The sequence below is a fragment of the Myxine glutinosa genome, chromosome 5 (genome assembly GCF_964187855.1).
Source record: "Myxine glutinosa chromosome 5, kmMyxGlut1.1, whole genome shotgun sequence".
In the NCBI taxonomy this organism is placed as follows: domain Eukaryota; kingdom Metazoa; phylum Chordata; class Myxini; order Myxiniformes; family Myxinidae; genus Myxine; species Myxine glutinosa.
The window spans coordinates 51,411,670-51,423,918 of NC_136265.1; the positions used below are offsets into that span (position 1 = coordinate 51,411,670).

Consider the following 12,249-nt stretch of genomic DNA (forward strand, 5'->3'; position numbering starts at 1 on the left):
TGCAAGATGTAAACTGTTCAGCCTGTTGGAGGTGTGTGCTATCATTGATTTTTCTCATACCTCCTTTTGTTGTACGAGTCTAGGCTTGTGGAAGAGCTAGAACACTGAACAGATAGGCCAAAAGGAACAGTGGAGAGAGGAGGGGATAGGAGCACTAACAGCTGAGTTGAGGGACAAAATAGATTAATAGAGGGAAACTTTGACAAAATGTAGGGAAGGATGATGCAGAAGATAAAACGAAATTGGGAAGGAGGGCTTCGGGGTGTAAAAAAAAAAAAACAGGATCTGAGGTGGTGGAGAACAGCTGCCTTAAAGACCTGGAGGAAAGAATGAGATTGAATATCTGAGAGAAGAGGTGGGAGTGGAGGGTAAGTTATAGCCAAAGGTACTCCTGGGGGTTCAAAAGTGTTATCAGTACAAGGGCAGAGATGCTGATTCTCACAAGCACAGATAAGATGAACCAATTGGAGCAAGGAAGAGCAGGAGACATTTGTGGGAAAGGTCATCAAGTCCCCAAAGCAGGATTTGCCATTGCGAGAAATCAAAGATCACAGATTGAGTCAGTCCCATGGAATCAAATAAGTCCTTTGTTGAGGTGTCAAAAAAACAGCTTTTAAAGAAGGAATAAGCATTTTATTCAATGAAGATATTGAGGAAAAAGATGTACAGGAAATTCAGGTGGAAGGCAGAAATGTTCGTATCAGAGTGAAAGTTTTTTTTAGCAAGGAGGAACAAGACAGTTGAAAAGGCAGAAATAATTTTTTGGGGAAAAAAAAATCAAAATAAACGTGATGGCAGTGGGGGGGGGGGGGGGGGGGTGAGAGAAGAGTGAGAACTATGTTGGCTTGTGGTTGTGGCTACATCACTGGATTTCAAAGACCTCATCGCTCCAATCATGGCCTACATTTGGGGTCAAAATTGATGTTCGTCATGCGACTATGTGGGTACCCAAGCGGGCATCCAAAACCAAACCACTTCTAAAATTTGGATGCCTGATGCTAAAGTTAGGTGCCCCGAAAACAACCTCCACGTGTTCTATAATTATTTGCAGTTGCAAGACAGTGGTACAAGTTGGCCATTTTATCGATAGAATGGTACACAGGTACATACCTAGTCCGAGTTGTCTCGACCATTCATTTCTCAGTGATAAATTGTCAGTGAGGCATAGTTCAGGTGTTATATCAATGAATGCATCATCACTCAAAATAAATTGGCAGCAGTATGTTAGTTTAAATTCCTGATAAGATGTAGATGGGGGGGGGGGGGGGGGGATTTATCAAGTAGCTCGCTAACATTTGCCAATCCAGCCATTCCTCAACAGTTTAAATGGAGTGCTTGCTCGAGTGCTTAAGCCACTTGGTAAGCACTGTACAAGAAACTTGGTAAACGAACACATCCCAGGCCTCACCAGTCAGTCCCTGACACTTCTACAAATCTTGCAAAGACCCTACAAAATGGCTTCACACTTGTCATGGAACCATCTTACTATAATTCACCAAATGTCCATCTGTCTGTCCGTCCGTTCGAAGGTACCGCAAAAACAGCTGAACCGATCGCAACGATATTTTGGGTGGGTAATCCTGGGATCTCCTGGAGTTAAATAGGCCATATTGTTTTTCCAATTTCAGCTTTGGCCTCCAGCATTTTCAGGTTTGGACTCCCGCATAACGTTATTTTCCAGGGTGCTGCACAAACGGCTGCACCGATCAACTCGGTGACCTCGGACAAAGACATGTTTTATAAGGACATGGGTTGAATCCCTGCTTGAGAGAATGCCAACCCCCTCCCCACCATCACGGTTGTCTCTCCAACTCACAATCCCATGAGATATGCGGAAAGGACGACCCAAAACCAATTATCTTCTTTTTGATTCGTATATAAACATCATTAAAAGTAAATAATGACCTCGGCCAAAGTTCAAACGACGTGGGTTTAATCTCTACATGAGAGAATTCCACATAGCTATTTGGATGGTGTATAAGCCAACAGATCGTTGTCTCCATCGGTCTTGCCAAAGCCGTAACACCTATCAGCTCAAAATCCTTTTAACTGTTGACTTGGTAGTTTTTACAAGGAAGGAAACATTAACAATGTTGTTAAAAGATTAATTTGTGATTGGAGTTGTGTTGTTTGGAATGAAAAAAAGAGATATCGAGTTCAAGTAAATGACGGCATGCCATGACGGTTTCTACTTTCTAAACGTGAACTTCACGGATCGCCATATGCAGATTCGCCACGGACCACGGTCGATGTTTCTATAAGTGAACGTATCCGTTTGTTTGTGAACGGGTACGTTTTTCATGGAAGTCCTTCACAAACTTGCTGTCCATGTCTAATGTGCGACAGAAGGTGCTACAGGAATGTGGAACTTATTGGTTTCATGCTTTAGCATTCGCCGTATCTGCATTGCCTGTTTGCTTCGGGCCTTCCACCCGTGCGTAGCACGGGTATCTCACTAGTTTACATAAATATGCAAAACATGAAAACAGGAAACTAATTAAACATGCACAGATACATTCATAGTACACCGCCCTCATGCCAAATAAATAAATAATATCCTCCAGCACACGGCATGGCCAGGGAGGCTTTGGCACCTGGCAATACCGCCGTGCAGCACATAGGGTCAGTATTGGGAGGGAGAGGTGTACAATAATTGATTGCGTAATTAAAATCAATAAATGGTAATCGTAAAATAATTTTTCAATCAATTGGCTAATAGCATACCTAAACCACCAGTGTTTCATCCAAAGCTGTAACTTTTTGAAAATTAAATAAACATGAATCAAAAAAGAAATAATTGATTTATCAATAAATAAAAAATATCCTTTATAGCCACATCACTTGGTCACTGACGTGGCCGAATATCAGCTTCCGAGCTCAAAGGGTGCCTGAGATATCGCCCAAATGAGAAAGGAAATAAATAAGTACTTAATAAATCGATAATAATGAAGTAATTGATCAGTTAATTGATTAATCAAAAAACAAAAAAATTGCTTTTTTGCCAAATGACTTGCACACTATTGTGCCCAAATTTCAGCTTCCTAGCTCAAAGGATGGCTGAGATATCGCCCGAACAAATAAACAAGGTACCGGAGTGAAAACCAAGTACTCCCTTTCTGCGCCATTCGGTGCCTGGCGATGACGTCATGCAGCGCATGGAGATGGAACAGGAAAGGAGCGGTGTACAATAAATAAACAAGACCGATAGTCTAACAACAGCGTAGCCGGACTTGCTTGATAGTGACTTGGGAATGACCTGGGTGGGGATACCAGTTAGCAGTTAACAAATAATGTATTGTTTTTTTGTTTTTGTTTTCAGCCATGGACAGCCTGAATGACTTGGAAAAAAAAAAAAAGGCAGATGTTAAACGATGAACCAATAAATTCCACATTCCTGTGCCACCTTCATTAAAATGTCAGGCATTGACAGCATGTTCTCTATATTTTCATTCCAAACAGCATCATTCATCATTCCAATCACAAATTAATACTACGGTATTAATACATCAAAATATAATATTAAATCACGATTGTATTGAGATATAAAACCAGGGAACGGATACGTTCACTTCCGGATTCGGGAGCAAGGTCCGTGTCGATCACATTTCAAAACCATAATTGTATTGACGAATTTCTGAAACCTCCTACCTACCTTGCAACACCTGCTGGGACCCCAAAAGGTTTCACAGAAGGTTATTATATTTCCTTTTAGTGAAATGTGCAACTGTAATGGTTACTAAACATCGTCTTCCTGTCATGTGACCAGATCCTCAGCTCTGATTGGTGTACAATGTACATTTGTGGGGACATACGGATAGACAAACCGAGACGACATTGCCTTACGGGCTACGCCGTAAAAACATACGAGAGCCAAACAAACTGGTTCTCTTCAACACCATAGCAGCAAACTTTATTTAATTGCACACCAACAAAGTACAGATAGGAAAGTACCGCATCCGGAGGGGGTTGCCAAGACCTGTCTATTCCATCCATGATGAAGGTTCAATGACAAACTTGATGAGCACAGACAAATTCTGCAATTTGGGTGGAATTGAGGCAGGCAACACTTAAGAGCAGAAGAAACACTAATTTGACTTTCAAAGTCATGTGACAATCGTCACATGAAGTGCAAGGTGACTTGGAGTTGTCCAACCATGCCGGCTAGATGAATCCCCAGTTGCGGACAAAGTTTGCCTTCAAATGAGCATTTGCGATCATAAGCTTAAACAAACCAGCAACGACATTAAGTTCAAGGTAAAAACAAAGGCATCACGAAATAAGGTGAGTTTGAGGTGTGAATGATGGAGTCTTGTGGTCTGCTGGATTGGCCGCTGCCTCGTAGGTACAAATGGTCACCTCGTGTCTCTGTGCCTGAAGAGACACAACAAGAGTGTTGTTTGTGTTGCTGCCAGGTGTGTGATGAAAACTTTCATTTGAAACAACTATATTGGTATCAAAGAAATCAGTGGCACCCTGCAATGCAGCGATCACATACTGAGGAGGAAAGAAGAAGAATTGAAGATCCTATTTTGTAAAACCAAATAAATGCTTCAAGACTTTCTGTATTAAAGATAAAATGTTTACACAACCGAAGATCTTGGACCATGGTGGTGAGACCAGACAAGTCAGAAATAAATGTACAACTTGGATGTTTACGTTAAAGACCTGCCCACCTGCATCCAGTCTCCACGAAGGCCGATATAGTAGATCTTTGTGTTTTCTGCTCCAAAATTCTTGGAAAAGTGCATCGAGAGGTGCGACACGTTAGAAAATCTCGTTGCCCTGAAACAGAAGATCAACAGCGACCTTTAGTCTGCTCATGAGCTTTGCCCCCTGTTCCAAATTCCTAGTACGTTTCAATTCCTGGCACAGGTGCTCAGCTAAAGGGGAGGGGGGGGGGAGGGACAGGAGGGAAGTGAAGATGGGAGGGGAGATGGGAGGGGAGATGGGAGTGGGAAGGTGAGGGGGAAAGGGAGGGGTGAAGGAGGGTGGGGTGGGGTGAGCGAGTGTGAGGGTTCAGGGGGAGAGAGGCATCAGAGAAGAGTGAGGAGTTGGGGGGAGTGTGAAGGGTCGGGGAGAGGGAGTGTGAAGGGTCGGGGAGAGGGAGTGTGAAGGGTCGGGGAGAGGGAGTGTGTAGGGTCGGGAAGAGTGAGTGTGAATGGTCAGGAAGAGGGAGTGTGAAGGGTCGGGGAGAGGGAGTGTGAAGGGTCGGGGAGAGGGAGTGTGAAGGGTCGGGGAGAGGGAGTGTGAAGGGTCGGGGAGAGGGAGTGTGAAGGGTCGGGGAGAGGGAGTGTGAGGTGTCAGGGAGTGAGAGGCGTCAGGGGAGAGCGAGGAGTTGGGGGGGGGGGAGTGTGAAGGATCGGGGAGAGGAGGTGTGAGGGGTAAGGGAGAGGGAGTGTGAAGGTCGGGGAGAGGGAGTGTGAAGGTCGGGGAGAGGGAGTGTGAGGTGTCAGGGAGTGAGAGGCGTCAGGGGAGAGCGAGGAGTTGGGGGGGGGAGTGTGAAGGGTCGGGGAGGGGGAGTGTGAAGGGTCGGGGAGGGGGAGTGTGAAAGGTCGGGGAGGGGGAGTGTGAGGGGTCAGGGAGGGAGGCATCAGGGGAGAGCGAGGAGTTGGGGGAGAGTGTGAAGTGTTGGGGGAAGGGAGTGTGAAGTGTTGGGGGAAGGGAGTGTGAAGTGTTGGGGGAAGGGAGTGTGAAGGGTCGGGAGGAGGAGTGTGAAGGGTCGGGAGGAGGAGTGTGAAGGGTCGGGAGGAGGAGTGTGAAGGGTCGGGAGGCGGAGTGTGAAGGGTCGGGAGGGGGAAGGTGAAGGGTCGGGAGGGGGAGTGTGAAGGGTCGGGAGGGGGAGTGTGAAGGGTCGGTAGGGGAGTGTGAAGGGTCGGGAGGGGGTGTGGAAGGGTCAGGGGGTGGGGGGTGTGAGGAGCCAGTAAGGGGTGTGGAGTGTGAGGGATCAGTAAGGGGGGGGGGGAGTATGAGGGATCAGTAAGGGGGGGGGGAGTATGAGGAGTCTGGGGGGGGGGGGGAGTATGAGGAGTCTGGGGGGAGGGGGTGTGAATGGTCGGGTGGGAGCGTGAGGGGTCTGTAAGGGGGGTAATATGGGGGGGGGGGGGGGGAGGGTAGTGTGATGAAAGATGTCTCATCCACCCAATAAAGACAAGCTTTGACAGGCTTTCGGTCAGTCGGAGAGGAGAAAGGCTGCAGAGGGAAAAAATAAAATAATAAGACAACTGTGACACCGATGATTTTTGCTGACGATGTATGTATAGTCACTATTTAAAGAGAAAACACGGAACATGCGTTGGTATCGTCTCCACAAGTGACATCTCGGTAGGGAATGACAGTTTACCAAAGACCAAGCTGATGGTGGCTGGGAAGGGATGACGCAACTCCTTTCCACATCGGTAATAAAACCATTAAGGTGGTCACCTCAGGTTTAAGTACCTTGGAGCAATGATAACCAGTAGTAGAGGTGTAGAGAGAGGGAGGTTATCCAGAGGATTAGTCATGGTTCAAGAGCTGAAGGGGTACAACGCTAGCATGTCTTGAAGGACACAGACCTCCCCATTACAACCAAGTGGGTTATCTGTCTCTATTGATTACATAGAGAGACTAACAAGAGCAGGACCAGCAAGAAGCTTGAGGCCTTCCATAATAAGTGCACGGGTTTCACGTCCTTGACATCAGATAATGCAGCAAATGAGGAAAACGTTTGGAGTTTACTCTTCTTTGGAGGGGATTGGGCTGAAACTCAGGCCGAGATGGTTGTGGCATGTGGGAAGGACGAGCGAAGAGAGGATCGAGCGATGAGAGGAGCAGGTCCTTTTTGGATGGCAAGCGTGGAGACGTTCTGCCCAATGGGCGATGGTTGAGGGGGTTCAAAAGGGAGTCTGAGGGTGATCGAGTCCAAAGGGAACGAGGTCCCACCTACGTTCAAATTTGGCCAATGAGACAGTGCAGCTCATCTTGGGGGTTGAGTCCCAGCATGTGTGAGACCTCTTAACGGGTGCGTACACATCCAAGTATAGTGGACACATACGAGTATATTCTACCCTTACAATGCAAAATGTAACACTCCACTCAGTAAAGTAAATTAGAAATCGGATAAAGAGACGTGCTTACTTTGTGGGGTACTCCAGCGTGCCTGCGAGGTCGTGACTCATTCCAAATTCTTGATCTGCCTCTCGTCCCGTGTCATCAAACGTCATGTGAGGTATGTTTTTAAATCTGGAACAGACCAGTGCAACCAGGAAGCTGACCACATTGCTTCCATACTATTCCCTAGGGTGAGACGACAGCATTTGACATTGACTGTATATGAAGCCCTGTCCATGAAAAAAATAATTATTCTTTTTTGTATCCATAATAGAGGCTCATGGAAAAACGAGGTAACGACAAAAAGGTTAATGAGGTGGGTTTGGGGTTCGAGCGTTGGGTATGTCGGCCGCCTCAGCTCCACCATTTCAGGTGCATTTTACTGCACCTTTTACCCTCGACTTACAACCTCATTTCCCCAATTCTCACAGTCTCATTTCTGCCGGGTGCGCTCCTCCTTCCTCGCCCATGACGACCACACCACGCAGCCGGACGCTGCCCAGGAACCTGCACACAACTCGAATTGTGATTTGTGCTTCATGACAATGGATGTACATGGCTCCGCCCTCACCAGAGAGCAAATAATTCCATCAGAGGTACAAGGAATGCTTACAACAACAAAACAACACCAAACACTTTCAGACCCACCCTATCCCCTCCTACCAGACCCACCCTATCCCATCCCCTCCCCTCCTACCAGACCCACCCCATCCCCTCGTACTAAACCCACCCCATCCCCTCGTACTAGACCCACGCCATCCCCTCGTACTAGACCCACGCCATCCCCTCGTACTAGACCCACGCCATCCCCTCGTACTAGACCCACGCCATCCCCTCGTACTAGACCCACCCCATCCCCTCGTACTAGACCCACCCCATCCCCTCATACTAGACCCACCCCATCCCCTCCTACCAGACCCACTGCATCCATCCCCTCCAGCCAGACCCCTCTCTCCCATCCAGTCACACTCTCACCCCCCCATCCAGTCCCCCCCCCCATCCAATCCCACTCTCCCCTCTCTTCCTTCCTTCCAGACCGACCCCAATCCAGTCCAATAACTCACGGAATGTTGAAGAGCAGCTCCTGATCCACATCGCTCTCCACGTACTGCAGACAGCCAGGATTTTGGGAGTAGAGAGTAAACAGAGTTATTTATATCCCATGTTAAAATGTGCAACTTGCAAAAAAAATCCAAAAATTCTTGCTTTGTCCAGTTTACCCCACAAAAAATAATCCCAGCCAAATGTACACATTTACCCCAAAAATGTGCGAATGGACAAAACAGCTTTTTGTGAAGTCAAGGTCAACGTCAGAATTGTAAGACTCTGGTAAACTTAATGTTTTATTTCGCTTTATGTCGTAATAAACCAGCAGAACACGTCACTTGGATGTTAATTGAACATTAATTTGACGGTAATTCTCCAATTTTGTCAGAGGAAAATCAACTCCTTTCAGCATTTAAATGGAAATGCAAAGCATGATACAAGAAAAATAGAGTATCAATTTAGAGATTGGAACTTAGATTAGAGATTGGTTCGTCATGAATGATGCTGTTTGGAATGAATATATAGAGGTATGGAGTTTAAAGCAGAATGAGGAAATGACGTAAGGGTTTCCATCCATGACATTCGCGGATTCCCCATTTGCAGTTTCGCCATTGCCTGGATATAGCAACATTCAGACCGGGTATTGTTTGTGCCCAAGTCCTTCACGAACCTGGTGTCAATGCCTGACGTTCGACTGAAAATGGCACAGGAACGTGGAATTTATTGGTTCATCGTTTGCCATTCGCCTTTTTTTTGGTTTTTGTTTTACCCAAATCATTCACGAACCAGCTGTCCATGCCTGAAGTCAAAAAATAAATAAATTAATATCTATATTATTTGATAACTTAGAACTTGGTAATCCCACCCAGGTTCTGGGGAACCGAGTAAAATGTGAAACTTTCTGTGAGGATCTAGATACTCGAGCGTGTCCCATGCCGGATATCGTGAAGTGCTTTAGGGCGTTGAGTAAAAGGAAGGCTTGTGGTCCAGATGGCATCAAGTCTGGTATTTTGATTGAAAGAGTTCGGTTGAGAACTTAGTAATGTTTTTACTCGATTCTTTCAGTTACTTTTAACGACTCATACTGTTCCTATTTGTTGGAAAAAGTCCATCATTATTCCCATGACAAAAAAAATGTTCACCCAAGGCAGCTCAATGATTAATAGACCTGTTGTTGCCCTTACCTCCATCTTGTGTAAATGTATGGAGAAGTTGATGGTGAAATTTATAACATCAGATGTAACTCCGAAACTGGATCCTTTACAATTTGCATACAAAGCAAGGCGAGGTGTTGAAGATGTCTGGCTCAGTTTGTTTCATCCAATCACAAGTCACCTTGACCAGAATGGATCCAATGTTTGTGTGTTATTTATTAATTTATCATCAGCCTTTAACACTATGCAACCATTTACCCTTCTGAAAGTGTTGAGTGACCTGTGCCTGAACCCCCATAATCATACTTTGGGTGGAAAGTTTTTACGAGACTGTCCTCAGCAGCTGAGGGTGAATAGTAGTTTATCAAAGTTCTAAATCTTGAATACTGGTGCTCCAAAAGGTGGTCTAGTGTCACCTCTACTGTTCAGTCTGTACACCAATGGATTTGTGGCCCTCGAAGAAGTGTGTAACTTTATTAATATAAGCCAAATTTTCACGTAAGTCACGACTGAGAAAGGTCATGACGCTGGCATCTTAAAGCCCCAGTCACACCGGGCCTGCGACCAGGTTACGACCTAGCTGCGACCGAAAATTTTGTGAATCGCGCGCTCTTTCTACGATTTGCCCGCGACTGGTCGCAGAGGTCGTGGGTGATCGCCAGAGCAAAATCAGTCGCAGCAAGGTCGATGCTCATGTTCAAAACTTCTGACCTGCGATTCCAAATCGTAAGAGGTCGCAGACAGGTCTTACATGGTCGTACCACCAGTCGCGCATGGACGCACCACCAGTCGTGCATGATCGCGGGTCAAGTAGTCGCACGATTGGTCGTGCTACTGGTCCTGCCACCTGACGATTGGTGGTGCCACCTGTCGTTCAACCTCACGATCGGTAGTCCGAGCGGTCGCAAGTCGCCACGATTGACCGTACGATTGATTGGTCGCTGATCGCCACCACTATTCGCACGATTACCTACGATTGATCTTGCGATCGATCTTCTCCAATCGTTGGTGATCGCACAACCACGCGTACCACCAATCGTACGATGACCCCTAAGACCAATCGCTGTTTGCGATCGCCAATGGAGAGCGTAGCAAACATTGACTATTGGTCGTACCTCGGCCAGATTGCCATCAATCGCACGATCCAGAAATCGTACGATCCAGTGTGACTGAGGCCTAAAGTTGGTAGGCCTTCAACCAGGAGTCTATATTTGCTTCTCGAACGGACTTTTTAGAAAAGCTGCCATCATGGAGCCACTTTCTTGATTGGCAGATGAAGAAGAACATTTTCAAAACGTCATTTGTCATACCATGTGAAATTCAAATTTGTAGCCAATTTGCTCTTTCGTCAATCTTCCAAATTTTTTACCCTGTTTTCTTATTCCTTTTGATGTTTTTTCATGATATTTGAACTTCCGGTGTACACCAAAGATTAGTTTCCATGGATACGGGACAATAAATATTATTTATAATTATTTCAATTATTATTAATTTTTATTAATTCATATTAATTTTATTAATTAATATTACTATTTAATTAATAATTTTTATTATATTATTATTATAATAATGATATCATATAATTATATTATTATTAACGCCAATTTAAGTTTTAAATGAACGAGTTTGGGAAAACGGCGGGAATATTTAAAAGGTTCGACGTCAGGTTAATATTAATAAGGAAACCCGGAAGCGGTTTAGGTCACGTGTTCACCACTCGGGGCCCTAACGTGAAGTTTAACGGACTCGATGAATCTCAAAGCCAAAGGTTAAAGGTCGATTTGGAGTCCGAATCCGAACTCGCCTTGCTTCTGTCGGTCCGTTCGTCCCACGCCCGAAGCACGTCTTGTCCGCTGCCCTCCCGCGCCTCGTTCAGACACTCCATGTTGTCTTTGTCGATCCGCAAATACAGGCCGAAGCCTCCCACGGGTCCTGTCCCTTCAGAACCTTCGTTTCCACCGCAATTGCACCCGCCCGCTCCGTGACTGTGCCCATGTCCCGCCATTTTGATCTTCTTGGCTCTTGCCGTCGCCGGTTGTGGTTGTTTATTGGTTTACAAACCCATGAAGTATTTATAACTATGATCAATTTGAAATGTAATGATGTAATCTGCCATACTTTGTCTTTGTGTGACGGCCATGCTTGGCGGAAGTTTAGCTGGTCCCATATTAACAACGTTGTGTTGTGTCGTCGGTGCGAAATTTACTTTTTACGCACATATTCAACCAATCAAAGCGAAACCAATCGAAGGACAAGGTAGTAGTGGTGGTGGTGGTTGGTGGGGACATGGTGGTAGTGTGGTTGGGGGCCAAGGTGGTGGTGGTGGTTGGGGGACAAGGTGGTGGTGGTGGGTGGTGGACAAGGTGGTGATGGATTGGGGACAAGGTGATGGTTGGGGGACAAGATGGTGGTGGTTGGGGGACAAGGTTGTTGGTGGGTTTGGGACAGGGTGGTGGTGGATGGGGGACATAGTGGTTGGGAACAAGGTTGCTGTGGATTATTGAATTGGTTATACGTATATATGAAACTAGAACAGCACTCGGAAGGGCGCATACCTCCGCCAGGCTCAACAGTTTATGTTTTGTATCCCCTGATAGGCCGATCTGGATTCGGACCTGAACCAAAATCTAATCTTCTTGTTCTTGTCCCCTAACCAACTCGTCCACCAAGTTTAGTCATAACTCGTCCATAACTTTTTTAAATATCATGTTATTTATCGCTTTTGGCCCCATCTTGCAACGGTGAAGAATCACTTAAAATTTAAATAATTCCCATATCCGAATCCATATTCAGATCATCACCAAAATCGAATCAATTCGTCCTTGTCACACACGCAACCGGTCCACCAAGTTTCGTCCAAATCCGTCGACAACTTTTTCAGATATCCTGCTATGTATCGTTTTTGGCCCAATCTCCCAATGGTGAAGAATCACTTTAAAAATTCTACTAGCCGGATCCGAAC

The 12,249-nt window shown here is 45.8% G+C and overlaps 1 protein-coding gene across 1 annotated transcript; it reads right to left on the bottom strand.

The window, feature by feature from the left end:
• Window positions 1-3,883: 3,883 nt before the first annotated feature.
• Window positions 3,884-11,321, bottom strand: PITHD1 (PITH domain containing 1). Its single transcript, XM_068117119.2, has 6 exons — window positions 11,092-11,321; window positions 8,151-8,194; window positions 7,516-7,593; window positions 7,114-7,218; window positions 4,674-4,782; window positions 3,884-4,371 (listed from the first exon to the last, which is right to left on the bottom strand). The coding sequence occupies exons 1-6, from the start codon at window positions 11,290-11,292 to the stop codon at window positions 4,270-4,272; spliced, it is 639 nt and encodes a 212-aa protein (XP_067973220.2). The 5' UTR covers window positions 11,293-11,321; the 3' UTR covers window positions 3,884-4,269.
• Window positions 11,322-12,249: the final 928 nt, after the last annotated feature.

What these genes read in the sequence shown, in the direction of transcription:
- PITHD1 (XM_068117119.2), bottom strand. Translation starts at nt 11,292, where the DNA reads ATGGCGGGACATGGGCACAGTCACGGAGCGGGCGGGTGCAATTGCGGT. An exon ending in AACGGACCGACAGAAGCAAG is followed by an intron (nt 8,195 to 11,091) that starts GCGAGTTCGGAT and finishes GGCTGTCTGCAG; the next exon opens with TACGTGGAGAGCGATGTGGA. An exon ending in CACCCGGCAGAAATGAGACT is followed by an intron (nt 7,219 to 7,515) that starts GTGAGAATTGGG and finishes GGTCTGTTCCAG; the next exon opens with ATTTAAAAACATACCTCACA.